The 27165-nt window shown below is 34.3% G+C and overlaps 1 protein-coding gene across 4 annotated transcripts; it reads left to right on the top strand.

The window, feature by feature from the left end:
• The first annotated feature begins 397 nt into the window (after positions 1-397).
• On the top strand, positions 398-26290 carry LOC136345652 (TOG array regulator of axonemal microtubules protein 1). 4 transcript variants are annotated; one of them, XM_066294170.1, is made up of 20 exons: positions 400-914; positions 3375-3618; positions 3669-3898; positions 3951-4112; positions 4591-5048; positions 8994-9149; positions 9638-9833; positions 9889-10132; positions 11858-12104; positions 13086-13164; positions 16398-16622; positions 17933-18109; positions 18207-18333; positions 24083-24401; positions 24458-24687; positions 24737-24936; positions 24984-25264; positions 25456-25648; positions 25777-26073; positions 26128-26290. In XM_066294170.1, the coding sequence occupies exons 2-19, from the start codon at positions 3407-3409 to the stop codon at positions 26022-26024; spliced, it is 3984 nt and encodes a 1327-aa protein (XP_066150267.1). In that variant the 5' UTR covers positions 400-914; positions 3375-3406; the 3' UTR covers positions 26025-26073; positions 26128-26290. The 4 variants fall into 4 exon arrangements, with proteins under 4 accessions (XP_066150268.1, XP_066150267.1, XP_066150266.1 ...); XM_066294171.1 differs by having other exon boundaries at positions 398-914; positions 17942-18109; positions 25777-26290; XM_066294169.1 differs by having other exon boundaries at positions 401-914; positions 3391-3618; positions 25777-26290.
• The last annotated feature ends 875 nt before the right edge of the window (positions 26291-27165 follow it).

The following is a 27165-nucleotide window of genomic DNA, read 5'->3' as shown; positions in this document are numbered from 1 at the left end:
TGGGATTTATTTGGGGCCAATCGCATTGATGGATTTATCTGGAAATCTGTCGCAAACGTTTTGACCCTATAACCCATTTTGGCTGTAATGGACCTTTTGGGCTGCTTGAATATTTTGACTTGTGTCTACCTTTAATTATTGCAACAAAACATAAATAAATCCTATATGGGTTCTTGAAATCTACTTCGTAGGTTTTGTTGTTTGCAATTAAAGAAAGCAACATTTCATTGAAGTTCTTGAGATCAAAATTTTCTGTTAAAATTGTGAAATTGATGTTGATGAACATATTATCGAAGCGATTATGGAATAGCATATAGTATTTCACCTTATATTCCATTACCTGATAATTAACTTTACGCGAATGTAGGAACATTTTCTACTTCGATAAAAGCTGAGGGTTAACTTAGCATTTGTCTTGGGATTCCCCGAGAAAAATGCGTTTACGAAAAATGAAAATTTTCTTCTCGAAACATAAAATATAAAAAAAACTTATTTCATGAAATTCATCATCACCTTAGCAAATTTCAATAATTTCCCCAAAATCTAATTTCCTGACGACACTGTAATTTCTTTATAATTTCTCAAGAATCAAGCTTCATCATGGCACCACTGTAATTCTGGATTTCTGGCTAGACTGTGCAGTCCAGTTTAGTGTTTCCAGCACCTCACAAGAAGTAGGTTTACGTGATATTACTTAGTAGTTTCGCGACCGCTCACACGCACATTGCTGGACTTCCAATTCAGGCCGTAACCTGATTTCTTTGCTTAGTTAACGTTTAAGTACCAATTTAGAACGTTCACATATCCGCAATTACATTTACTTTGTTGGTATGGGTATGCAATGTGAGTTTAGAAGTGTTGGGTAATTGATTGTTTATCCAGGTTTTTGGGCGGGAAAAAGGAGGCGATTCAAGGTAGATACCTCCTGATGGATTTATACCAGAAGATATATATAGTATATATATACTGACCTGTCTAAAAAAATTATGTTTTGAGTGTGTGAGATTATGAACTTCCTTGCGTATAAACATTTGGATGGAGTTATAAAACTCGTGCCCCTTATCAATGTGTAACCTCGTTTGGGAATTATAACGCTCATGATGAATTGTTTTTAGAAATAAGTTCCGCCACTGATTAGTATACATGTTGATTGTTCAACACTCCATTTAAGAATGCCAAAACTTAACGAATTGTTGAATATCTATAAGGTCTTCGTAAAAAAATTTAAACGCCTTTAAGAGCCAGATAATTTTTGTATCTTTCAAGAAATTAAAGCTTCAACTAAAAAATGTCTAGTAAACCGAGATGTATCATGTGCTGGTGGTAATAATTGCTGAGGGTAAAAATTAGCCGGAATATTATTTTCTAAGTACATAAAATTTTCTAAAAAATTTAAACTGTCATTAGTTGTACTCTCCGTCACTGAATGTTAAAAGCTCTAAGTTTAATTCAAAAGAATCTGAGGACATAAGTATCGAAAATTGAAAACGATGTTTAAGGGCAAGCGATGCCACTAAATCTTTAATATGTCGAAAGCTCAAGTCTCAATTTAAGAAACATAAATTTTGGTTCATAAAATGAAATGCTGCGTATCAGGTGCATATTGCTGAGAGTTAAAACTCGCAAAACAATTTTAAACACTGAAGTTATCGCTAAAAAGATACATTTTTCAATCCATCAAATGCATTAATTGTCAATGAGCTCTACAAGCTTGCGAAAATATGTGTATGTAATTTTTTTCATTTTTAAAATGTTGGAAATGGAATCGCCTTACAATAGAATTTCTTAAGGATGCAGGCCCTGTGATAGTAGTTATTCGAAATTAATAAGCAAGTCAAATCTCTCTGTATAAGCAGAAAATACCATTTCAAATATGTCAAAATTATTTAGAATATTACCAAAACATTACTTAGTGTTATTTTCAAAATTCTCATCGTCGATTTTTTGAGAATTTGTGGATCGACTGACTTCAAAATATTTATAAAATCGTCTTGGTTACAGTTCTAATCGTATTTCCTATCTCCTTCAGTTCTCGGGATATGAACTTTATTTCTTTTAAGCAGCTATTGGTTTTGTTTTAAAATTTAAAATATTATGTACAAAGTAGGTGACAATCATTCAATTCTGATTCCCCGTAGTTATTGAAAATTAAATTTTTTTTATTATATCACCACCCATTACTGGCTTTCTTGGAAATGTTCATTATTAATTTCTTATTTCCATTGCCATCCACACACCAGTACAAAAAGAACAACTCTAGCCTGATTGTTTCCAATTGATTTATTGCCAAAATTTCTCAGAAAAGTTTTTTCTCATTTCCCTATTAAATAGAGTTATAATTTTGCACCTGGATCTTTTATATAAATTAAAGCCCAAAAAGTACTCAACGCATGTTCGATTCGATATCGTAATTTTTCATTAGTTGTTAAAACAAAAATACCTCGAAATGATTGCGCTACACCCGCAAACAAAATAAAATGATTCAATGTAAACACCCATAAACAATAGCAATTTCAGTTTGTATTTGATCACATGTATATTGAACTTAGGGCTACAAGGTCAAAACCCTTTAGTTTTGTTTGTATTAGCGTTGATTACCGGATTCAACCTTCGCAATACCTTAGCCCAAGTTTGGGGAATTGTGGGATCGTAAAAGTGGTCCTATATGTTTTGAAAAGTCACGTTATGTTGTGTGGAGATTTTATGGAAAATGGAGGTGAAAGTCATTTTTCGATAGTACATAGTTTCACCGTATAATAAACAGGGAGGAATTAACAATAAATACTTTAAATCCTAAAAAATCTGGAAAATATACTGGATGTATTGAACTTATCAAAGAGCGTAAAGAGCTCACTTTATTGTGTGAAAAAAAGGTTATTAAGGACTCGAAGTGAGCTTTATGAATTCTTCCACTTGAATGATTCAGTTTCCAAATTTGTGGACCCTTTAGTCAGGTTAGTTCAGGTTAGCACGTTTGGGGACCTTCAAAATATCTCCTATTTCTCCACGAAAACTTCAATGTCGCTCCACTGACACACACACCACCAAAGCGTCTAAATATAAATATATTCTTGACAAAAATAGCCCTTCTTAAGAAATTACTTCCCATATTTTATGCATGTCACAATGACCCATTGTATTCATAATGAAATGGATCAGAATAGCACCTGAATGTTGTTGTTGCTAATTTCCCCCTGCCAAAATAAGTGAAAAAGGTAAATTACGTGTTTAAATATTCTCTAGATCGCGTGTTTAGAGAATAGAGTTACAAATCGATATGCAAATTGCGGCTCAGAAATTCCTCTTTTCACGGCGTTTTGAAACCTCTTAATGGACTCAATCATACGAAGTTATATACAATATAATTTTTTTAGCCTCTTTTCATTCAAGCTGAGGCATTCGCGAAATGTGCGAAATGTACTCCTGCCCTGTAAACTACAACATCGACTCGGACAAGGACGATCAATCACTATGGGACTCCCAGGAAAGCATGGAGGACAAAATTATCCTGGAGACGGAAATCACCCTCAAAACAGGACCCAATATCACCATGCAAATCCATGAGGAAAGCCGCACTAACAGTGGCACCAGCCATGAGGGCGAACAAAATTCCAACAAGTATTTAACTAGTTTTTTCAAAGTTATATGTTAAGAATGTGACGTTGCAGAACCCAAGCAATATTACGCATATTTGAAGATAGCGAAAGCGACTTTGATGAGTACCGAAACACCCCAAGGAGCCCCAGGAAGGTGAGGTTTGGGGGGGAATCTGTGAAATTGCGCACTCCAGAAAGCGACAGCAGCCACCAAACTGAGGATGAGATAAATCAGGTTTCTTCCATTAAAATTACAGTTACAGATGCTATGTCTATTAAGACGAAAAGGAGTTTAATTCCAGGTAAGAGCTTTACTATCTAAATGAACTCCTTAAAATCCTTTAATCAATTCAGTTCGTGTCTCTTCCCTGCCATCCACTCCAAAGAAGAGCTTGTCATTCCAGGAATCTGGAACTAGAAAGTATAAATCAGTCCCAGATTTGGCTATGGGTTCTTCAAAGATACCGTTGAGGAAAAAGGCAATGCAGCGGCAAATGAGTATCCATTCGAAAATAGGTAAGTTTCAAATATAGTTTCGTGTCTTGATCTAAGAATACGGACTTGAAGTCAAGATTCTTCCTTAGTGCTGGATTTTCAAAGAAAACCATTTAGGTGTAATATTGATAAACGATCTGTTAAACAGGATTAAGTCCAACTTTATCCTGTTTTTCTTTGCAATCTCTCCTCCAAATTTTTGCTCTGCCGCCACGGTAATCAGTAAGAACGCTGCATACTTCGTTATGTGCGCCTTTCACCTTTCGTTTTACTTAAAACATGTAAATGTATTCATAAAATTGATTATTTTAATGAAGCTGAAATATAACATTAAATTTAAATGTTGCATGATCCATAACAAGCCGGTAAGAACAGCTTGGAATCAGAATATAATAACTTTTTGTCTTCATGAAGCGTCACGCAGAGCTTTACTACGAAATCGATAAAGTAATTACTATTTTAATTGTGTCTAATAATTAGTTTCTTGTGTTAATTGCAGGAGGTAACCTAGTGGAAGATGCTCCGGCAATTAAGACCTCAAGTGACTTAAAAGACAGAAGTGATAATTTACGACACGAAGGACATCTTAGGCCTTCGATTTTGAAGCACAATAAAGCCGAAGGGACTATCTCGCCCATTCCAGTTCATAATGAGGTCGAAATATTATATAATTTGACTCGAAGTCCTGAGAGGTCCAGAAGAAATTCTGCGGTGTCAGATTTAAATAGTGAGCAGAAAAATGAAGTTCGGGATTTGAAACCTTCTGAAGAAACCCAAAACTTGAGAAATTCTGATGAGAGCAGGAACTTTGAGAGCTTTTCAGTTTTTGACAAAGATAATACCCGTTTAGTGCCAAAATTAAGTCCACCTGAAACTGAAGGAAAAAAATTGGTCGTACCGATACCTACCAACAAAGAACTATTTCTACAGCAGTCTTTATCTTCACTCACAAGTGATGTAAGTTCATCATTTTAAACTACAATAATTCATTTTCAATAATATAGGGTGATAGGGTTTGTTCTTGCAAGATTTTAACAATATATTTTTCGCATAAAAACGATATTAGTTTGCTATATAAACTATAATCAAGAAATTATTTGTTAAGAACATACAGGGCGTTGAAATTTTATATTTTTTCAATTGATCTTTTATAGCATCTAAAGTTTTTGAGATATCTACTCCAAATTTTGACCATAATTTACTTTTTAGGGTCTACCTGATTAGATAATACTAGATAATAGTAAAAATTTACATATACATGTATATTGTGATATATTTTGGGGCTATGACCTATTTTATCATCCAAAAGTATTTTGTGGTACACCAGTAGGCATAGTATTTAATTTTAGAAATTTAAATTGCCGGCTCAATTTAGAAACTTTTATGTATTTTAACTATTTTGGTATTTGTCACTGTTTTTACTTACTAACGATTTAAGAGTAAAATGGATTTTCAATAAAAGAGGAATAAAAAGAAAGTGGATAAGAGGACAATAGTAACTTTAAATACGAAATTAAATGAACAGAGATAATTAATTCAATAACAAAATTTTTCAAGTCAATATCAAATAATTATTATTACAGAAATTGTTCGAAATTATCGTCATTATCTTCTACACACAAATTAAAGTGACGTCATAAAGACTGCCGAACATCTTTCAAATTTTGAGCTGTTTGTCTAAGACAAAAACTTGGTATTTTTCCTATCCTACTTATAAGTTTTTGTAGATAGCTTATAGAAGTAGAGCACATATTTTCCTTCATAAACCCTCAAACATAAATATTTAAAGGTGTTAGATCGGGCAATCGAGGAGGCTCTCCACGACCTACCTATCTCTGTATATAGTTTGCATTTAGCCAATTCCCCATTGACAGGGAATAATGTGAAACACATCCGCATAATTATGCTATTAATTTGTTTAAAACTTGAGTTGAATATCCCAAAAACTTTGAGATATATAAAACATAATGTAAAAAAAATATAGAATTTTAGTACTAGGGATTTTATTAAGAAAAAATTTCTCGTATTTAGTTTATATAGCAAACTAATATTATATTTATGCGTAGAATACGTGGTTAAAATCGTGCCGTAAAAAAACCGAACTACCCATATTTTAAAAATCTTCATTTAAATGCGTATGGGCGCATAACTTGCATGGAAAAACGCTGACCTATTTAGATCTATGACTTTCGGATACACCAGCCCAATTTCGCGTGATGTCGACCTTAATGACTAAGCGAAACTCTTGATAAATGTTTGTTGTTTTATTGTAATGGTCTACTTCAGGTCTGGACAATTTGGGTGATCGTTAATTTGGGGTTTGTTGAATTTGGTTTGCTTCCTCATTAGAGTTGATTTTGCAGCAATTTCTTAAATGCGTTTTCCTGCTCTTTTGATACATATTTTAATAGTAGACTGAATTATTTTGAATGCTTACATTAGAATGAATCGTTATTTATACGTATTAGAGTACGTAACATTAGAAGAAACTATCATGCGATCCTTAATAATTGATTATAATCCAGGAGACATGTACAGAAATTGACGTCGGTAATGCAAGATAATAATGGACATTTCCGGTCGTCGAACCACATAACTTAGATTTGTTTACTCTTATCATAAATTATTTCATGAAATCTTTAATATCGCCCTAAAAATTTCTTAAAAAACTTGCTTATAAAATTACACAGAAAATAACGGTTTATACATACTGTGTGTTGATTTAAAAACTTGCCAATCGAATAAGTTCAGAATGAAATGAGATACTGAAATGCAGATTGTGGGAATCTCAAAGGTTGTAAGAAGCAATATTTTTCACAGCAGTAGTGTTATGCACATACCTTCACCCTCAGCCACTCCAACTTAAGATTATTAAATGGCACCTTACCTCAATATGTACTTTATGTCGAAGGGCATTTAAAAGATATCATTTTGATGGAAATAATTCTAAAAATCATAAAGTTGTTTCTGAAAAATTAAAAAAAAAGTTCTTTAACAGAATAAACCAACTTACCAGAACCCAGCTAGATTTGAATATCACTGTTTAGTCACTGATAAATAATTCACCACTATTATTATAGTGTTAGTTTATTAAAAATGGTTTCATCCATAAAAGAAAGGGTCGCAATTGTATTAACTTTTGGTACGAATAACGACTTTTCTAGACAAACTGCAGCGGTGTTTAGTGAGAGACATCCTGACAAATATGTTTTGCGTTTTTACGTCATTCAGCTATTAGAAAAATTTAGAATAAACTGGATCTGTAGTGAACCTAATACGACATTGTCAAATGGTGTTAGATAAAGCTTCTCAGATCAAAGTGCTAGAATACTTTGCGGCCGAGTCAACTACGTCACTGAGGAAAAAGTCCCATGAAATCCAAATTTCGTTACGTTAAGTGCACAAAAAAACAAAAATTACGAACTGGTGGTGCATTGACAGAAGAGGTGCAATAGAATGGCCAGTAAGTTCTCTTGACTTGACTCCCGTTGATTCTTTCCTGTGGGGGTACCTGTAGTTCTTCGAGATAGTAATGATTTAAAAAAGCGAATAATTGCAGAATGTCGAAAGATTACGAGAGAAACTTTCAGAAGAATTCGAGAACACGTCGAAAAAAGATTATACCCTTGTTTAGGAAAAAATGGGAAAGTATTTGAAGGTTGAATACATTTTTAGAACATTCTCGGTTTTTATTGAAAAGACATGGAGTTTTATATTAAAAAATTGAATAAAATAATTATAATTAGTTATTCACGGTTTTAAAAAAACAATTTAATCAATTTTAGAATGATTTTCACAAATTCATATATTTTAAAAATCCTTTAATATGAGGTAAATATCGAGATAGGATTTAAGATTCTGAAATTGGGGTGGCTGGGGTCAAAAGAATGTGCAGAACATTAACACTGCCGCTGCTAAAAATGTTCCCTCATACAACCTTCGAGATCCCTACAAACCACATTTCCGTATCGGTTTTCTTACCGAGTTTATTGGATAGGTTTTTAAATGAATACACTGTAAGTTCCCTAGCTGTCAGATTATTTTAAAAATGTTATTAGATTGGGGACTTTATAAGCACATTTCTTGATGCGGTCCCGATGTGTCTAAAAAGATCTAATTTTGAAAACTATTTCTCAACAAATCAAACTACAGAATTAACTAAAAGTAAAAAATATCTAAATCGAAAACTACTGACACTGAAGAGTTTTTGTCGTATGATAGATATTCCCAAAATTATTTTTTTAAGTAAGTTGTACAGTTGTTTTTAAGTGTCTTAAACTGCACGTAATCTGGTTTCCTGCCCATATAAATAATAAAAATTAATTACAAATACAAAAAAATTGAGAGGTTTCTTGACGTTGAAGTTCATTAATGCTGAAGACTTACTTCTAGGCAGCTTAAAGAGGCTTTCAAATATATCTTAAAGGTTCTCATTCTATATGTCTGAGTCTGATGTTGCCCCCCAGTAAATTTAGCTATAAAACTAATTAGACATATGTAAAACTATTAAATTATAATCATCATCGATTCATTTTCCTCTTGGTCTTCTATTTTTTTCCCGCCTAAATTACTTGTAGATTTTGAATTTTAACCATTTTAAAATGGCAAATAGGTCACTTCTGGAAAAACCGGAACTCGCTGCACGTCATTTTTACGTAATTTTAAGGCAAATATTTGCAATCTTGGCATATTACGTCACGCAAAGGTTGGCACGAAGAAATATGACTGCAAATTTATAGTATGTATAATTTAACTTGCAAAGATATATCAAGCTTTAAGTGGGAAGGGACTTCGATTAGCAACAAGTAATGCAAGTCCGAAGTGCAGTAATTGCGTTTTACCTTGGAGGGACGTAGTAATTAATCAGGTTTTATCACAATTCGATTAAGAGAATTTTTATAGGACGAAGTGTTGGCGAAATCAGAAGCTTTAGAAAGCCTAGTGAAGATGCTTAAAGAGTCGGGGACTTGCGAATCACTAGAAGCAGCCCCTGCAGCTTTGCTTTTTGAGGCCCTATTTGCCTGCCATCACCGAGACTGCCTTCACAGTTTGGCGGACGTAAGTAACATTTTCTGTTTACTCCATACTCAGTTCCCTATTACATACTCTCCAATAATAAAGAGTGACCACGAGTAATATATAAACGTTTAAAAAAGCAGAACAAGGTTAATTAAAAAAAAATTAATAACTTTCTCCACACTCGTTCTACTGTTTTTTGTGCGATTAATGCCATTTCACTATGAATTGCCCTGTTCAAGATATCCAAAGTACGAAGTTTATGTTAATAACCTTTCTCTCTCAAATGGCCTCGCAAAAAAAATCACACATGTTAAGATCAGGAATCCGTTTTTCCGTACCCATTATCTCCAATTTCGTTTGTTAACAGTTCTATTTAAGTAAAAATGAGCTCATTTTTCCTACGTAAAGTTAATGGCGTACTCCACAAACATGTTAGATAAATTTAATAACATTTTTAAAATTTACGTTGTCCTGCTTTTTTTAAAATTTAAATATTTCTCGTGGTTACCCTATATTGTAATCCATAGGACGCTTTAATCATCATGATAGAAGGACTACGTCTGGAATTCTTAGAAAAATGTCTTCAAAGACTTGCTTTAAGTCTTTGCAAAATGGGAGGATCCTCTGGGGTACGATGCGCTCTGGCGGTGATGAAAAAATTACCACCTAAAAAGCTACAGGTGGAGATTCTCTGCAGAGCTTTTGGGCATAGAACAAGAGAAGGTTCTATTTGGCCTAAATTTGAAAAATAATGCAACATCAAATGTTTCCGTTATAGGAGCCCTTCAAATTTTGATGTCCTCTGCTCGGTTGTATCCCAGGCAAGACGTAGAGGTCGCAAAAATTGCTGAATTTGCGGCTCTAGCTCTTCGGGATAGGAGGAGAAAAGTAAAGCAAGCGGCCCTTGAAACTTTGGCAGTGACAGCTCAACTCTCCTCTGTACACGAAGTTTTGATTATTGTTGAGGCAAATATTAAGAATTTTGGGGATTTTGAAGATGTTATGCAAGTCATCAGAACAAGGTAATATATGTTTCGAATAACTGGAGGAGGATTGAGAATTTTGGGCCTTAATACTTTGAGACCGCTATAACTTCGAATATCGTAAAATTAGGATAGATGTAGGACTCAATTATTTCTCTGGTATAGTACAATATAATAATATAAAAATTTACAGTCTGTCATTTGAAAAGCAATGTTTCCTTCTTCTCAATGTAGTGATAGTTTTTTAGCTATTTTTGTCCGCAAACGCTTGAATATCTCAAATACTGAAGGAGATTGATATAGGACTATGTATCAGTTAATCGTTCCTTTAGTAGTTTACACTTGTGTATCGTTGTGAAAAGTTAAAGCAATAAAAATTTACATGGTCTCCCATTTGAGAACTGACGCTGGCAGACAATCTCCAGAATATTTATAATCCACACACCACAATATCGAGAATTTTCAATTTTTTACTATATTTATCGATCCCTAGTTTTCGATTAAAGCGTTTTCACAGCAAATTCAATGATATTTAATATTAATAGTTTATAATTACCCACAATGAAAAATTACAATATATACGAGGATCGTTCCAGAATACCCCACCTAACACTTAAAGAAAAAAAATTGGAAAATATTCCATTGTTTCTCAACATAGTCTCTGCTGAAATTGACACGTGCGACCCAGCGTTGTTCTATGCTTTCTATATCCTGTTTATTAAAACTTCGAATGCTTCAAAATAGGCATCAACCTCAGACTCTACTTCCTTGTTATTTGAAAATCTCTCTCTACCGATTATTGGAAAATCTTTTTTCAAGTTTGGAAATAGAAAATAATCTGAGGACTCTAAATCTAGCGAATAGGGTGGGTAAGACAAAAGTTTGAAAGTAAATTAATTGATTTTGGCCTTCACGATGACGGAAGTGTGGACTGCTGCGTTGTCTTGATGAAACAACACTTTTTCATTTAAAGGCGGTAGTCACTAAAAATTATCCCACGTGCATCCCAAAACACTGATGTCATCACCTTTTCCGCAAATGGAACAGTTTTCGCCTTCTTTCGAGCCGATTCTCCCCTTTTAAATTAATTATTTTGACTCTTCTTTCATTAGATATGTACAATGATGAACCCATGTTTCATCCATAGTTATGAATCGACTAACAATTTTGGCTTTATTATTGCGAAACGATGTCAAATATTCCCTGTAAACATCGTCACGGCGCTGTTAGTGCTCAGTTGTGAGTGATCCCGACATCCATCTTGCGCATAGCATTTTCATATCCAAATGTTCAGTATTTTTTTAAATGCCTATTTTCCAGTACAGTTTGGTGGATTTTCATCATATTGTTTGTAGTGCTCAGATCAGGATTGTCGTTGGGTCTACCATTTCAGAATTCGTCTTGGTAGCTCGTACCACCAGGTTTAAGTTCTACCACCCAATATTTTACAGTTGTTAACGAAGAACCAGATTCCTCCAAAGTAGAATCTAACTCCGCTTTGATCAATTTTTTCCATGTTCACAAAATCTTTAAAACCCTTTAATGATAGGAATTTATAATACGCAAATTTTTAACAAAAAATCGCCATCGACATGACAAGTCGGGTACTTCTGAGATTGTTCTCGTAGCAAACACACTGATTTTGCTAAATTTTCGAAGATCATTCCATTACCAATTAAAAATATTTTACATTCAAATCAAATTAAATTTTCGCTTTTTTTATCTATTATTTGATCTCTAGCTTTAATAAATATCCTTAAATAGGCTTTCAAGAAAGCAGCTGCCCACTGTAAATCTGGACGGAACCATTCGTTACTCCACTCCTACAGATCAAACTGAATCCGATTGGATTTCTGGAACAATTTCCAAGAACGCCAACGTTTCACCTTCACCTTCATCTTCTGCATCTTCAAGCAATGCTTCGGCCAATTACTGGGCGCACAACATGAGACATGCGCAGCAATTTAACGCAGGATCTACTTTTATCAGACAACTTTCAGAATCTTTCGAGGTAATCCTAAAAACCATTAAGACTGGGAAGAAATAAAAGAGCTTTTTTTCTTTCATGATTAACGTTGAACATGCGATACGGTAAAAAGCTCCATAACTACGCTATGATATTGATTAGCGTGTTAAGATTGGCAGCCATAGAAATTGTCCCTTATTGTAGGTAGTAGATAACTCGGAGTTACCGTTGTAACAGTGTAAAAAATATGTTGTTATGCCGGCTTTTTGCAGTTAAAGTCGTACCGGTTCAGAATTTTGTTGTGCTGGTAAGCGATATGTTATATAACAATCAAACGTTAAAAGTAGATAAATCATAAGGGTATCATCAGGCGGATAAGTACCCAAGAGTAATCATGAGTTTAGAATTCAACGATAGCAAGATGCATGGAATTCCGACGTATTAGTACCTTTGATTATCTATATAAAAAAATATTAAAAAAATGTTTTATTTCCAAAATGAGTCATTTTTGCAGATGTTCAATAAACATTTGAAATATTTTCGCAAATGTTATTCAATTCTTTTATTATCAAAAATCGCGCGAAATTTTATTTCCATCTTTTAACCTTCTAAATTCTCTTCTGTAATTCTTAAAAATATATATTGATTAACCTATGCCAATTTTTCTATCTTTCCCTTAATTGTAGATCCTCGAAACTCAATAATTCACAGTTTATGTAAACGGCCAGACAGAACCAATTAATTGAAGGTAACAGTAAAAGGGAAGGGTGAAAAGTATTGGGGTGCATATGGTTATTTAATTATGAATAATGCATATATGTAATATACATTCTTAATAGCTCAAGTTTTAGTTATTGAATTTAGTTTCGGAAATTTATAAAGTTTATAAAGTAAATATTTTTGAAATATTATCGATCATTTTTAAGACACGAAAAACTATTAAAACTTTTGAGGATATTTGAATTTTTGAAATCTCTCCTGGATATAAAACTTTGAATTGCATGAAATTTCTTCGTGATTTTGCAGGATGATGCCTTTGACGGAGCTGCAAAGGAGTGGACAACGGGTACTGCCACATATTGCAACAACGGGAAAATGGCAAAACGTAAGTGAATGTTTATTTTATTAAACTATTTCATTCAATTAACTATTTGTTGTTTGACGGTATTCATATTTTCCTGGATTACAAAATAATTTCTATATATTCTTACTTATTTATGAATCAGAGCCCTTTAGTAACAATGAGTTGTATGTGTTGGCTCGCATGGATCCCTTTGAATATTGCATTTTTCTCAGTGCATTGCGTGTGATGATTTATTCATAATAGCTTCTGCTACTTGTCACATTAACGAATTTTAGTAATTACTATAATCAGGGTTTTCGATCTAATTATTCATTTTAAGAGAGAAACCCATTGCTGATTGGGTTATTCTTAGTCTCCAACCCGAACTAACAGATTTTCGGCTTGCATATATTGTTTATTAGCAGCCCTTTTAATTTTTGAGATACTGAAATATTTTTCTGTTGATGCTAGGTATTTAATAATGATTTTTTTAAAACCATCACTTAAATTTTTAGACTAGTTATTTCAAGAAAATCTCGAGATTTCCAAAGTTAAGGAGTTATCTATTTTATCCTGACTATTAATATTAATTTTTGAAAATTCATATATAGTGTTGGACAATATTATGGAATAATTTTAGAAAAAATGCTTTTTTGTTGATTCTTCATGTTTTTGTCCTCAAAAATTATAGATAAGGTAAAGAAAATTTGTTGATTGATGATATGAAATTTGCCTTAGGAATGTTGTTTTCAAGAGCGTTATTGTTAATACCATTTTTTTTGGACAAGGGTATGGAATACTATGTGGTTTTGTTGTCTATGGGGGCATTATCAGTTATTCAGCTTGGTTGTTTGGTGAATTTTATACATGCTATGGTAAAAAAAGAGTATTTTTCTGAAGGTTTTCAAAATACAATAGTTGAATAGTCTTATTGTTGTGCAATAAAAAGGAAATTACAAAGACTTCGAAAATTAATCAAGGGACTATTTCCAAAATCCTTAAGAAATTTAAGACTTTTGGGTAATACAAACATTTGTTTAAAACCTGGACATCTAAAAAAAAAACTTTTTATTGGCGATCCTCTGAAGTCATTTAGAGTTCAGAAGGAAATTTGTAGCAATACAAAAGTTATCATAAGCAATTCAATTGTAAGACGTCGATTATATAAAGTGAGCTTGGTAGGAAGGATTTCTATAAAGAAACCGTTCATTTCTAAAAACAATAAGAAGGCAAGAGTAAAATTTTCTCAGGCACACTTGTATGGATCTTCTTGAAAGTGGAATGTCCTTTTAGTGATGAGACTAAAATGAAACTTTTGATTCGGATAGTAAAATTTATATTCGGCGGCCTGCAGGAGCTAAGTTTGATCTTAAGTATAAAAAATCTACAGTTACACATGATGGTGGTGGTATAATCGAGTGGGGAAGTTTTTCGCCATACGACGTTGGTCAAAATTGAGGGAATTATATATCGCTTTTTACACAAAGATATTCTCGAGCGACATATGTTACCATTTGTAAATGAGGAAATTCCTTTAAACATGACGTTTTTAATACGATAACGACTCGAAATATTCATCCCGTGTAGATAAAAATTGGCTGACTGCACATGAAAGTACTGTCGCAAAGTGGCCGTCTCAATCACCGGATTTCAATCCGATTTACTATCTCTGAGAACATTTAAAACAAAAAATTATAGATGAGAATCGGCTCGATGAAGATGAATTGTGGAAAGTCCTACACGAAGAATAGATGAAAATTGTCATATCTATGTGCAGAAGTCCAGTCGACCCAATGCAACGTCGATGTCAGAATGTTGTAATTTCACAAGCATATGTTACTGAATATTAATTTATTTACATTTTGAGTTGGTTTTAATAGAATCTACAAAGCATTCCATTCTTTTTGCTCAGAGTGGTTAATTATTTGTCATTTTTTAATATGCGCAGAAATGAATTTAGCATTTGTTGTTCATAATGTTATTGAAAATATACTCGGGTTTTTGTATCACATGTTTATTTTTCAATAATCGGTATTTTGACGTGAAATTATGATACGATTAGAATAATCCATACTTTTGACTACCATTCTACGTTCTATAAAAATTTATTATTCGCAATGCATAAATAATTACGTATAACATGCAAATTCTGTAATTAACATAATATAGTAATTTTCTCTTCAAAATACGATAGATTAATAACTATTACAGTAAAACTGCAATCATATGGGTTAAGAGAAATATCACCATAACAATAAAAAATTCTGTTCTTAAAGCACTTCAGCCAAGATTAAATGAAGGTACCCGCACCACTTTACCCGATACACTATTCATTTTTCCGATAGAACCTTCAGTTCCACACCAGTAAAGGCCAAGAGCAGCTTCATTTGCAGTTAATAATGGAGTTGAGTCTGTGTTTGTTCGTCAATAAGACTAGTGTTGGAAAATATGGTAAGATTCTTTTACTTGTTCCATTTTCCTATCACAGTTGCGCTTGAGTTTTTCTTGGGAATCATACCGCTTGCATATCCGAGGCCATCAGGGCAAATTTCTCCAGAATTTCACAGTTTGGCCCTATTATCACAGCCTTTCTGGAAACATCCGCTCTTAGCCTAAAAGCAATTCTGTCCAGAATATTTGAGTGATTTTCAAGCTGCACTGATGAGGGCACTTCACATATTAGCAAGTTACTAAATTCAGGTAAAAACTCTCCGTAACCAACCATTATTTGCACCAACTGGGGAAAGTCTAGGAAGGTTTGATTCTCAGTTCCTAAATAATTGCTTAGGACTTTTCGATTCTTGTTGTTCTTGGTAGCTTTAAGTCTTCTTAGTGTTTGGTAAACTAAAAGGTTTGTTTCTCCAGTCAATAGTGTCTCAATTAATAAGCAGTTTTTGTAGGGATCGAGTAAAAACTCTGGCACAATTTGGTTGATGTTTTCCTCAAGTATTTGAAGGCTTTGCACGAAGTTGTTTGACTTCTTGTGGACGAGATATTGCAAAAATGGAGCTTCCATGGTGTACAAATTTTAGACACAAATTTACTGGTGACGTTTTGTTACTTGTTCGCGTATTAATTCCTCTAAACTACCACTCATTATTACATTCAATCGAGATAACATGTAGCCTTGGGTCGAACAATTTAATTTGATAACGAGCGCGATAAATAAGTAGTCCGGGAATTTATGGTGAATTTGACTCGTTGAATATATGCAAAATTAATCCGTGAATAACTAAATTTTTAGAAAGTAGCCTAATTGTAACGCCGCTTTTTAGCATCCAAAAACGGGGTCCTTCGTCCAGTTTATATTCTCCAACCAGACGCCTCACCTATCCAGAATGGGAAAAGTAGTAGAGGATATAGGAAATATGACCGAGGCAGGTCATTTTCTCCTCCAAAACATTTAAGAGGACAATATCCTCCCGCATCTGTAGAGCCTATTAGTGCGTACAACAGCTTCAATGGAAATAGTCTTAACGCAGTCAACAATAATCATTCAGGTGACTATAGACTCTAGTACTAAAATCACATCAGAAAACATAGAGCACTTGTAAAAAGTATTGTAACACATTTATAATTTGCATAAACCTGATATTTCTTAAAAATGCTTAAATACTTATAATTTTATTTTTTTTAAATCTTTTCATACATTATTTTTGCTGTTCAAAATTTTCATCCCTTTCCAGCTATCTCTACTAACTTTTTATTTTCAAGTGGAAAAGTGCCCATTGTAATATACTAAATAAAAGGCAATTCAATAAATTATAAAGATGTACTCAGACCTAAAATTGGATCTATAGCTTCCTTAAAAATTAAAATTATTAGCGACAAAATAAAATAACTCACTGTTACATCAAACAAAATTGGAATTCCTACAATAAATGCTCAACTTGGCAACAACCAGTAAAAATTCTAAAATAACTTAGTCATTTCTCGAACTATTTTAGGGAATTGTCCAATATTGCTCCTATTATTAATTCTAATTCTTCTTGAATTTTCAGATGCAAATGATCTAAATTTAGTATTCCAGTTTTGTAAACGGATGCTTTTAAATGACCTCGAAAAAAATCTAGGGACGTAAGATCTGAAGAATGTGACGGCCATTCTATTGCGCATCTTTTATCTATCTGTCCCCCAAACGAAAATCTCATAAAGTTACTCTCTCACAGCGATAGTAGAATGTAATGGTGCACCATCTTATTTGAACCAAATATCATTGGGTAATTCCTAAAAAAGATTAAAATTTTGATTCTTTCCTTATCGGATAAACGATCCTTTTTTTTATATTCTAATTGTGGTAGATGCCCAAAAACTGAACTAAATTCCTGATGAATTCTATGGAAGCCAAAGGATTTTGTATCTGAAAAAGTTGTATACAATAAAAACAATTAGGAATTTCTACATTTTTTATCGTTTTTTCACTCTCTTACAATGTGAAATAAGAATGAATTAGTTATTTAGGAAGAAAAGATTTAAAGTTTTAATCATTTTAGGACATGGATTTTGTTCTATTTTTTTTTTTTTTTTAGTAAACTGTAGATCCAATTTTAGTTCTGAGTATGCCATTGTATTCTTCATTGAACTACCTTTCATTTAATATAGTATAATAGGTACTTTCCGATTTGAAAGTAAAAAGTTAGTAGGGTGGGGGGATAGGGGTGAAAAATTTGAACATCGGAAATGATGCATTAATTGGCTTTTTAAAAATAAAATTATATTTTTTTTAACATTTCTTTTAATATCGTAGTTATAAAAGTTGTAACTCTGTGGCAATACTTTTTATCAGTGCTGTATTTTCTTCATGAATCAGGTACTTTAGAGTCTCATGCCCGTCTTCAGTATCCAGAATTCCATACGGGAATAGTTCATCCTCCAGGATTTAGGAAAAGTTTGTCTTCAGACCAGCTATATTTCAACGATCGTCTATCATTGAAGCAGGAACAATACTCGCATTCTTTATCTAGCAGATCGTCTTCCACATCAACCGGTACAGACGCTTTATATTTCTATTAATTTTAATTTAAAATTTTTTGTTTATTTGTTATTTTATTATAGGAATAATTTTTTTGCTTCCTTACTTGCAGGTTCCTCCTCTAGAAGTGGATTTTGGCAGAGATCTGCCATTCCAATTCCCATCGCAGAGCAAAAATTGAAAATAAGACATAGCAGCGGTTCTTTACTTTCAACAAGTGGTCCTTTGATAGCTAAAAGGTAAGTCTTTAGTCTATGCATTGTACTGAACTAAAATGAACTCTTGCCAAGAGAAACTATTGGTCTGCTAATGTGCAAATTTACGCCCTCCCAAAGAAATATCAACAAAAATATGAACTGAACCCTCAAGTATAGAACACTCAACCGTTTGAGATTTTGAAAAAAGAAATCATGTCAAAACACCTGGAATTGGAAGATTCCACAAAATAAGCAAATTTTGAATGTGCACTGACTGATTTTATGATTTAAAATACATATTTGATAACAAATCAAAGACATTGTTAGCTGTTATTATATTAAAGCCAGTTTTTCACAGTCCATGGATGCAATTCTATTCATTCAGTGAAAGTTCAGTGAAAGTAGATCGTGCGTTATCTTTTTGTTAAATCTTAAAAAACACTCAGTGCGGGGCTCTACTACAATTATTTTGTGAATCTAGTAAATCTGGTGTGCTGGGTTTATTATAATGAATCTACGCTATTTCAAAGAAATACAATGACCATGCAAAGGCGTCAGAACCAAAAATAATAATGACCAAATACAGAAACACAAAAAGGGGCCTTATCGCTGATTGTCGCAATGGTAAACCGCCCTAAAGTAAGAATTTCCATTTACATATACACGCAACTTTCACTGGAAAAATACGATGAATCGCCCGTCTTCTAAGGATCTACATTTTATTTTAATAAATTCTTAGATAGTCAAATCGATGCCAACCGACGAATAGTTCGACATTCTAAAAAAAGATGAAAATGTTCGAATTAAATGTCTTTCAACAAGTTAACTGATGATCGATTTTGTTCTGAATACGTAGCAGGAATAAGGTGAAAGTTGTAAAGAATGAGGTGAGAGAAACATATCCGGATTAATGGAGATTTAGTGCTGTGGATGAAGAATTTTGATGAACCAAAAATTTGTTTTTTTAAGAACAAGAAAAAATTACAGGTTTCTCCCCCTTTCCCTCTGTCTCTGTCTTTTGCCACTTTGTGTAAGTTTGTCAAACAATTTTCAATAGATCTTTTCAGAGCTGCAAAAAGCCACCCTCCATAAAGGCCTTGGGTCTCATACTGCATTGGCAAAATTTCCTGTAATTTTAAATTAACCTAATGATCTAGATTTAAAGCCAGTCCTCCTCTGACCTGAAATTGGCGCTGAAATGGAAACCGTTACAAGTTAAAATGTGGGCCGGCATTACCGTCGCGACGGCGACGTTTGAGGTCAGCGCGCCGGTCAGATCCAATCAATGACGTTTAATTTATACAAACTCGTTGTTTTGTTCCAAGAAAACATTACACATTCAGGTGCCACGCAACTCCCTCTTTCTCATGGTCAGAAGTCTCCATGAAAGAAACTCTTGAGGAGGGTGAAAATGTGTGCGAGCGCGAAAGTTGTGAACAACCCCTGGGGGCTGCGGAGGGAAAATCCGTTTGTTCCAATTTTGAATTTTTGCTCATGTTTGTGTTGTTGCGGAAAAAGAAAGATTGTTGATATTTCCAAGACTCCCACTCCGATTTTGGCGTTATCGGACGCACCGTTAAGTGCTGACAAGTAAGTTGTCTACCATAAAGAACCAGAATTTAAGACAATTTACACATTATTCTGTTGGTTAATTGAATTTTAATTAATTTAACTCACTATTATTTATTGTAATCTGAGTTTTTTGGAAACTTTTAATTCGACAAATATATTTGTGTGTAGAGAAATTACGGTTAGTTTTGAGGTATCGGAATCGTGATTTGAGACTCAAACTTGTTATTTTAAAATATATTTCCATACGCGCATCCTTCTTTCCTCTAAGTTTGTTCACTTTCTTTATTTTAATTTTATACTTTTCTTTAGCACTGAAGGGCAATCCCTTTGAAGAAAACACTCCATTGCCCAATATCGAAGTATTATACTTATTTCAATAACATTTATAAATAGTACCGGGAATGAGCTCATCAATATTTTATGTTGCTTGTAGTTTCATTTCTAAATAATACCTACCTATTATCGAACTCTATATGTGTTTTGTGGCTCTTTTTCAATAGGAATGATACTAATGGACTTATTAGTGAAGCAAAAAGTTCTTTTATTAGTCGAAAATCTATATACCACTTAGATCAGTAAATATTAACCCCGAATACCCTGAAACATTAATGGAATTTTACGTAAAAGAATTCAAAACCACCCTTCCAATTTCCTCGAAAGAGCATGCAATGTGTCGATATTCGATTAAAATAGACACAGCTAATTAAATATTTACCCTTAATTAGCTGGAAACGTATATGGGTCCAAACATCATAACGGTGGGGTTTGAAATTCTAAAGTTGTCCCTTATTACATGCCAATGACCTTTCTAAACTAAAATATGTACTCGTATTGAATTCCTATATTCAGTTAAGTGGGGTTAGCAGAATCGTTCGAATCGCTCTAACGCACACAATGAGGCTCCGTTATGAGGGCTGAGTCTGGTGTTAGTAGGTAGTTGGAATTTCATCAGGCAGAAGAGATTAAATGAAAGTTTGCCAAGCCAAATTTTTCTGCTTTTAATTCAGAAAGCTTAATTCACTTCTGCTTTTTCACCCTGTTTCTAAATTCAGAACGATGTTCCGTGCACTTCGTTTTGCTATCTCTACAGAATATCACGGAAATGCATGGCGAAAATGTTATCGTGAGATTAGTTGATTCAGTACATTAAGATTTAGTTCAAAAATTATTTGAAAATAGTGTATTGTTTAGACATTATTGAAGGTCAAAGTTCTTGAAAAAAAAATGTTTTTTGCCACATCTAAAGAATGCTTCAAGGGATTATAATGAAATTCATCGCGTTCCGTATGAGAAAAGAAAATATTTTTTTTCGGCGTGAATTATTATCCCTATGAGAAATCTTCAAAACAGAAGAAACTGGGAGAAATAATTAGAAAAAACATTAATACGATGCAGCTGCCCTGTGAAAAGTTCTGGTCATGAAGTTTACATGAAAATCGTCCCTTTACTAATGAATAAAAGCACAATGGGTTTTATTGAAATCCATTAAAGCATTCTCCAGATAGAACGAAACGCATGAGTTTTTAAAAGAATTTTAAGCGTCAATAATGTCTAAACGAGAAACTTTTTTCAAATAATTTTTGAACGAAATCTTAATGTATTAACCCGAACAACCTCACGTTGTCATTTTTGGAATGCACTTTTCGGACATTGTAAAGTATAATTATTTAAATTTTTTAAAGAAGTTGTTTCCTCTTCTTCTTGATTATACACACATGACACATCGCTTTTTATATTGCCCTTGAATTCTGTCTGATACTTCCAAAACTCTGTTTCATAATCGGATTACATTAATTAGTGCAACCTTGACCAATGAATGGAGGTTACACTGATTTGATTGGGGGCATGTCGAAAGAAGATTAATGATACAAGTTTATCGACAAGACGTAGTTTTATTATTAATTACAAACCGGAAGCTATAATGGTATTTGTTTATTTTCTCTAGGGTGATGTTAAAACCATTATACAAGGTAAAACCTTATTTCGGTCAAATCAAGCACCTACCTAATTTTTTTGTTAACTTGCACATTTTCGTACTTTAATTTTACATAAAGTTAGTCTCCTAAGAGAATCTGAAACACCCTTGGCCTCGTGAGGAAAACCACTTACATATTTTCACCTGAGGAGACCCAATAAGCTGGAAACGGATCTTCTGATGTTCACGCTTAAATTGTAAAGATACGAGGATATTTTCAGAGGTGTCCGACCTAATACTTACATAAAAAAAAGGAAAACATTACATTATTTCTGTATGTAGTTTCTTTTCAGATTGACACACTTTTCCCTTCTATACCTTTGGAATAGGAAGCTTCGAATGTTTCAAAATAGGCATCAACCTTGGACGTCACTTTTCCGTTATTCGCAGATCTCTTTTTGAAAAGCAATTTTTTCAAATTCGGAAATGGAAAATATTTTGAGAAGGCTAAATCTGGCGACTTGGGTGGCCGAAGAAAAAATTGGAAGCCAAACTGGTTGATTTTGGTCATCGCGATGACGAAAGTGTGGATTAAAGCGTTGCCTTGACGAAACAACACTTTCTTTTCCGACATATGCGGTTGCTTACACAGGTTGTTTTTAAAAGATCTTTAGAACGCTCTATCATAGGCAGCTGAGATCAAAATAAAACGATTTTGCTTTAGTTCAAATGTTGATAAAGACCGTGCTACAGGGTGGCAAAGTTGAAATGTAAAATTTAATTTTTAGTCATAATTATTAAACGGCAAGACGAAAACTGATGAAAGTGTCTACAAGGGAGATTTTCCGGATGAGGAATTCATATGTGCAAATATACGCATTAGGTACATTTTAGGCCCTTCATGCGTTTTTGTTTGTAATGGTATACCACCTTTGGGTGAAGAAACGTATTTACACGGTATTTTTTTTTACGTATACTTTAATCAAGTCGCTCACTGCAACCATTTTCGAGAGAAACGCTCGTAAAGTATACGTAAAAATTCATGCTTTTTCCAGTCTCAAGTGCCAACTAGTTTTAGTTGATAAAAAAGTATTACCATTGTTGTTGCAGTCAAATTTATCCTCCCAAAATATGTATATTCTGCATTGGTAGAGTGCGCTGCCATAATGCAAATAAAAATCAACATTTTTTTGTGACTACACTTAAAAACACAAAAATCCGTCCCAAAAAACTCCTTGTAGAAAATTTCATGAGTTTTCCTCCTGCCGTTTAACAATTATGGTTAAAAATTGAATTGTACATTTCAACTTTGCCACTCTCTAGCTTGGTTATTATCAACTTTTGGATTAAGGCGAACATGGTTAAGTCGTTTTATTTCGATCTCAGCTATCTATGATAGAGCGTTGTAAAAAGCTTTTATAGACACCCTGTATATGTACATATAAAATTCTTCGTTTATTATTTTTTCATTAGGAAAATTTTCAATAAAAATTATCCCACGTGCATCCCAAAAAACTGACGCCATCACTCTTCCCGCAGATGGAATGGTTTTCGCCTTCTTTCAAACCGATTCTCCCCTTTGGGTCCATTGTTTTGATTGGTCTTTTATCTTAGGTGCGATATGATGGACTCAGGATTCATCCATGATTATGAATCTACGTAAAAAATTTGCTAAACTTTCCCTTGAAACATCTTCACGACGCTGTTTTGGTGTCATTGTGTGCAATCGCCGCACTCATCTCACCTAGAGCTTTCTCATATCCCATTGTTGGGTCAAAGTACCATGTGCAGTACTTTTTGAAATGCTCATCTTCCAATGCGGTTTTGTGAGTTTACACCATAAGTTCTGAGGTTACCATATCTGGCGTGTCAGAGGGACGACCACTGCGAAGTTCGCCTTTGCAGCTCGTATGACCACGTTCAAACCTCGTCATCCAATATTTTATAGTTGTTAACGAAGAACCAGGTCCCCTCAGATTCTAATCTAACTCCATTATGGTGTTGGATGGACTAAGACATTTCAAATGAAAATGTTGAATCACTCATCGATGAGCAGTTTTTTCCACGTTCACAACATCTCTAAAACCGTTCACTAAAAACGGCTGCAAAATAACCACAGATCATCGTAGAACCCTCAAGTTTGAAACACAAACTTTTTAACGTTAAGTTATTATAATTTTTAATAAAAAAAAGCGCCAACTATATGTCATGTCAAGCTCTTCTGGGACTGTCCTCGTAGCTTTATCCATGATAACTAAGTATTTTCTATATCTTCTACACTACGTTTCCCCATCTCGATTTCAGGTCAATTTTACCCACTTCTCATCAAACCCCCTCATCTTCCAAATCCTCCCCTCGTCACCCATCAGCTCAAGACAATGACTCAGTCACCCGCCTTACTTTGCCTGCGTCCCGCTCCTCAGGGTCGGACTCTTCTGGCTACTTTACCCCTTCGCCGCCTGAGAACCACCCCCCTGCCTTTATTAAAATGGATACAGAGGAGCGGCTCAGTTCCGACATTGAAGAGTCATTAAGTCCATCGGTCAATAATAATTCGCAAGATTGTGTCGATTCGCATTCGTCCAAATCAGTGAGCGATGGTGGATGTGAAGGCAAGGAAAATGTGAGTTTTAATTTATTTTTTTGGAAATTTGGTAGTGAATAATATTGTTTCTCCAGAGTAATTCAACGTCCTTAGGGATAGAAGAGCAGAATCATTACTTAGGGGAGGCAATACATGACAACTACCCTTCAGTGGAATCGATTCATTTAAACAATAATCAGGAAACCGAAGAGAGACCCTATTCTAGAGCAAGCGCACTAGACTCCGCAGGTACCACAGTAGAGATACGTAGGAAGAGCAAGTCTGTTATAGAATTCCAAAATTTTCTACCCAAGATTGGATCAAGGTAAAAATTTTCAAGTTTCTCTTTGAATATAAATTGATAATATAATTAGGAAAATCATAAATTCCGCTCCACATAAAAACGAAGACGAGATTAATAACCATCATAGTGGGGATATGTCCCCCCCCTCAGAACCTTTAGACAACCAATTCTTAAGTACAACTTCAGTCACAGTAAGGAAAACCAAGCTGGAGAGGAGATTTTGCAGAACTGACAGTAGAAAATCCGTTAAGGCTTCTCCAAGGACTCAAGGTGCCTGATTCTGTTTCAATACTCATAATCATCAACTCGCCTTTTAGCTGTTACAGAATCAGTCCACGTGAGATCTGCCCATAAAACTAAGGATGTCTTGCCTCATATCTTGAGCCAGATTGATAATCCTAACTGGGAGATTACAGTGGATGGGTTACAAGGTCTGGCCAAACTTGCCAGAGAGAATCCAGACGTGGTTGAACATCAGCTGCATCAAGTTTGTGTTAGTGTTGCCAAGCAGATCAAGAATTTGAGGTCTCAAGTTGCTAGGATCGCCTGTAATATTGCTGGGGAGTTATTTATGTCCTGCAAACATGGATTAGATATGGTGGGTTGTGGTTTAGTCTTAACTTGCAGTTTGAAGATAACGCTAATAGAGGTAGAATTTTGATGAGAAACTTATCGCGACCCAAGAGAGACGGAGGATTTGCCATTCCCTGTTCGATTAACTTCTTTGGCGAAATCTCTACTGCTCTAAGCATATGGTGTTGTCAATTGGAATAATCCTTCCTGTTTCAGGAGTTGGACGAAATAGCATCTCCCCTGCTTCAGCGAACTGCAGATACAAATAGATTCCTGCGAGCAGACGCCAATGCGGCGTTGGACATCATGTGCGAACATCTTCCAATTCACAGGGTGATTCCTGTCATCACTAGTCGAGGATGTTCCCATCAAAACCCAATAGTTAGGGCAACTTCGGTGCGCTTGTTGGGTAGGTGAAATATACAGGGTTGTCTAGAAACCTCTCATCTTTTTTAGGTTTAGTAGCTACCTCCCCGATATTGAACATAGCTTTCACATTCATCCTAATTAATCTAAAGTTTGTTTCTGCTTCCTCAGGTGATATCGTACGAAGACTGGGTCCTGATCGCACGCTGGTCCTTCCAAAGGACCTAAGGGACAAAGTGATGCTGTGTGGGGCAAATTCCCTTGCAGATGGAAATCTGGATGCTAGATCCCATGGGAAATCTTTGTTTAAGTGTTTGATAGGTCACTCACATTTCCAGAGGTGTCTCTACGATGCAGTTCCTCAGAATATTCTTAGGCATATTTCAAAAGTTTTAGCGTCCATTAAACCGGATATTTAATATGTTTTACTAATTTTTCTTATTGGATCAACATGGGGGCATGTCTTAAGTAAGTACTGATTTTTTATTGACTTCTGTATTGTTTCATTTTCCGCATTTACAGTAATGACTGATTAAATGTTGTACTCCTCAACGAATTCATCTTCCATGTCCCTATTAAAAGCATAGTCCCCTAGTCTAATTAATTAGATATTTTAATTATTGTTAAGGAGTTTCTATCCTTGCTACATAATTTACCTAATGTTTAATAAAACGTTCAGAGAGTAGTGAAATTGTTTTAAACCTTTCAACAAAAATTCTTCGAAATATCAATTACTTGTTGTCTTCAGGAGTCCACTGCAACATGCTCCCTCTCGCTCATCTTTGCACCTACCGCAGGCTCTTTGCTCGCCATGGGTTATTCGCAACTAACAGTGCAAAAATTGTTTTTATTTAGCTGGACTAGTCTCTTCGGAAGTCCTGGTTATACAGTGCGGCAATTTTAACGGGAATAAATTCGATACCTTCGTGGCATTCGCCAAAATGGCTTAAACACTTCAATTTTTATTTCACCGATACACTTTTAGCCTTAACTGTGTGAAAGTTACTGTTGAAATTTTCAATGGAAAAAGGGTTCAAGTGATATATCATTTTAAAGACCCTTACAACCTGACGCTGTCTGACATATTTCCTTTAACTTAGCAACTGCTCAAAATATTCACCGTCGGCTTATTGGCATAGCTCTAAACGATGATAAAACTCATCTCTTGCATTTTTTAAAGTATTTAAAGGTATTTGTCTGATTTCATTTTTTCCGCGTTCTTTGAGTTAATCGATATCACATGGTTTCGTACTGTAAAGCCATGATTTCGTGTATCCTTATAAAAAAAAATCAAGAGGAATGAGATCGGGAGTTCTCGGCGACCATCACATTGAACCTATTCTTCTTATCTGAGAGACTAGTTTACCTTGACGAATACAACTTTAACTATTGTATTATCTCATTTTCGACTTTATCAAGAGGGTTTCTTAAGAACTATTAATTGTCTATTATAGCTTCTCTGGTCATAGCAAATTCTACAAGTATTTTCAGAGTACCGGCCACTCTTTTTCTCATTAGCGCGAGACGTACATTTTATGCTCAACACACTCCTGAAGCAAA

The sequence above is a fragment of the Euwallacea fornicatus genome, chromosome 20 (genome assembly GCF_040115645.1).
Source record: "Euwallacea fornicatus isolate EFF26 chromosome 20, ASM4011564v1, whole genome shotgun sequence".
Lineage (NCBI taxonomy): Eukaryota > Metazoa > Arthropoda > Insecta > Coleoptera > Curculionidae > Euwallacea > Euwallacea fornicatus.
This window is presented reverse-complemented; position numbering and strand designations above follow the sequence as displayed.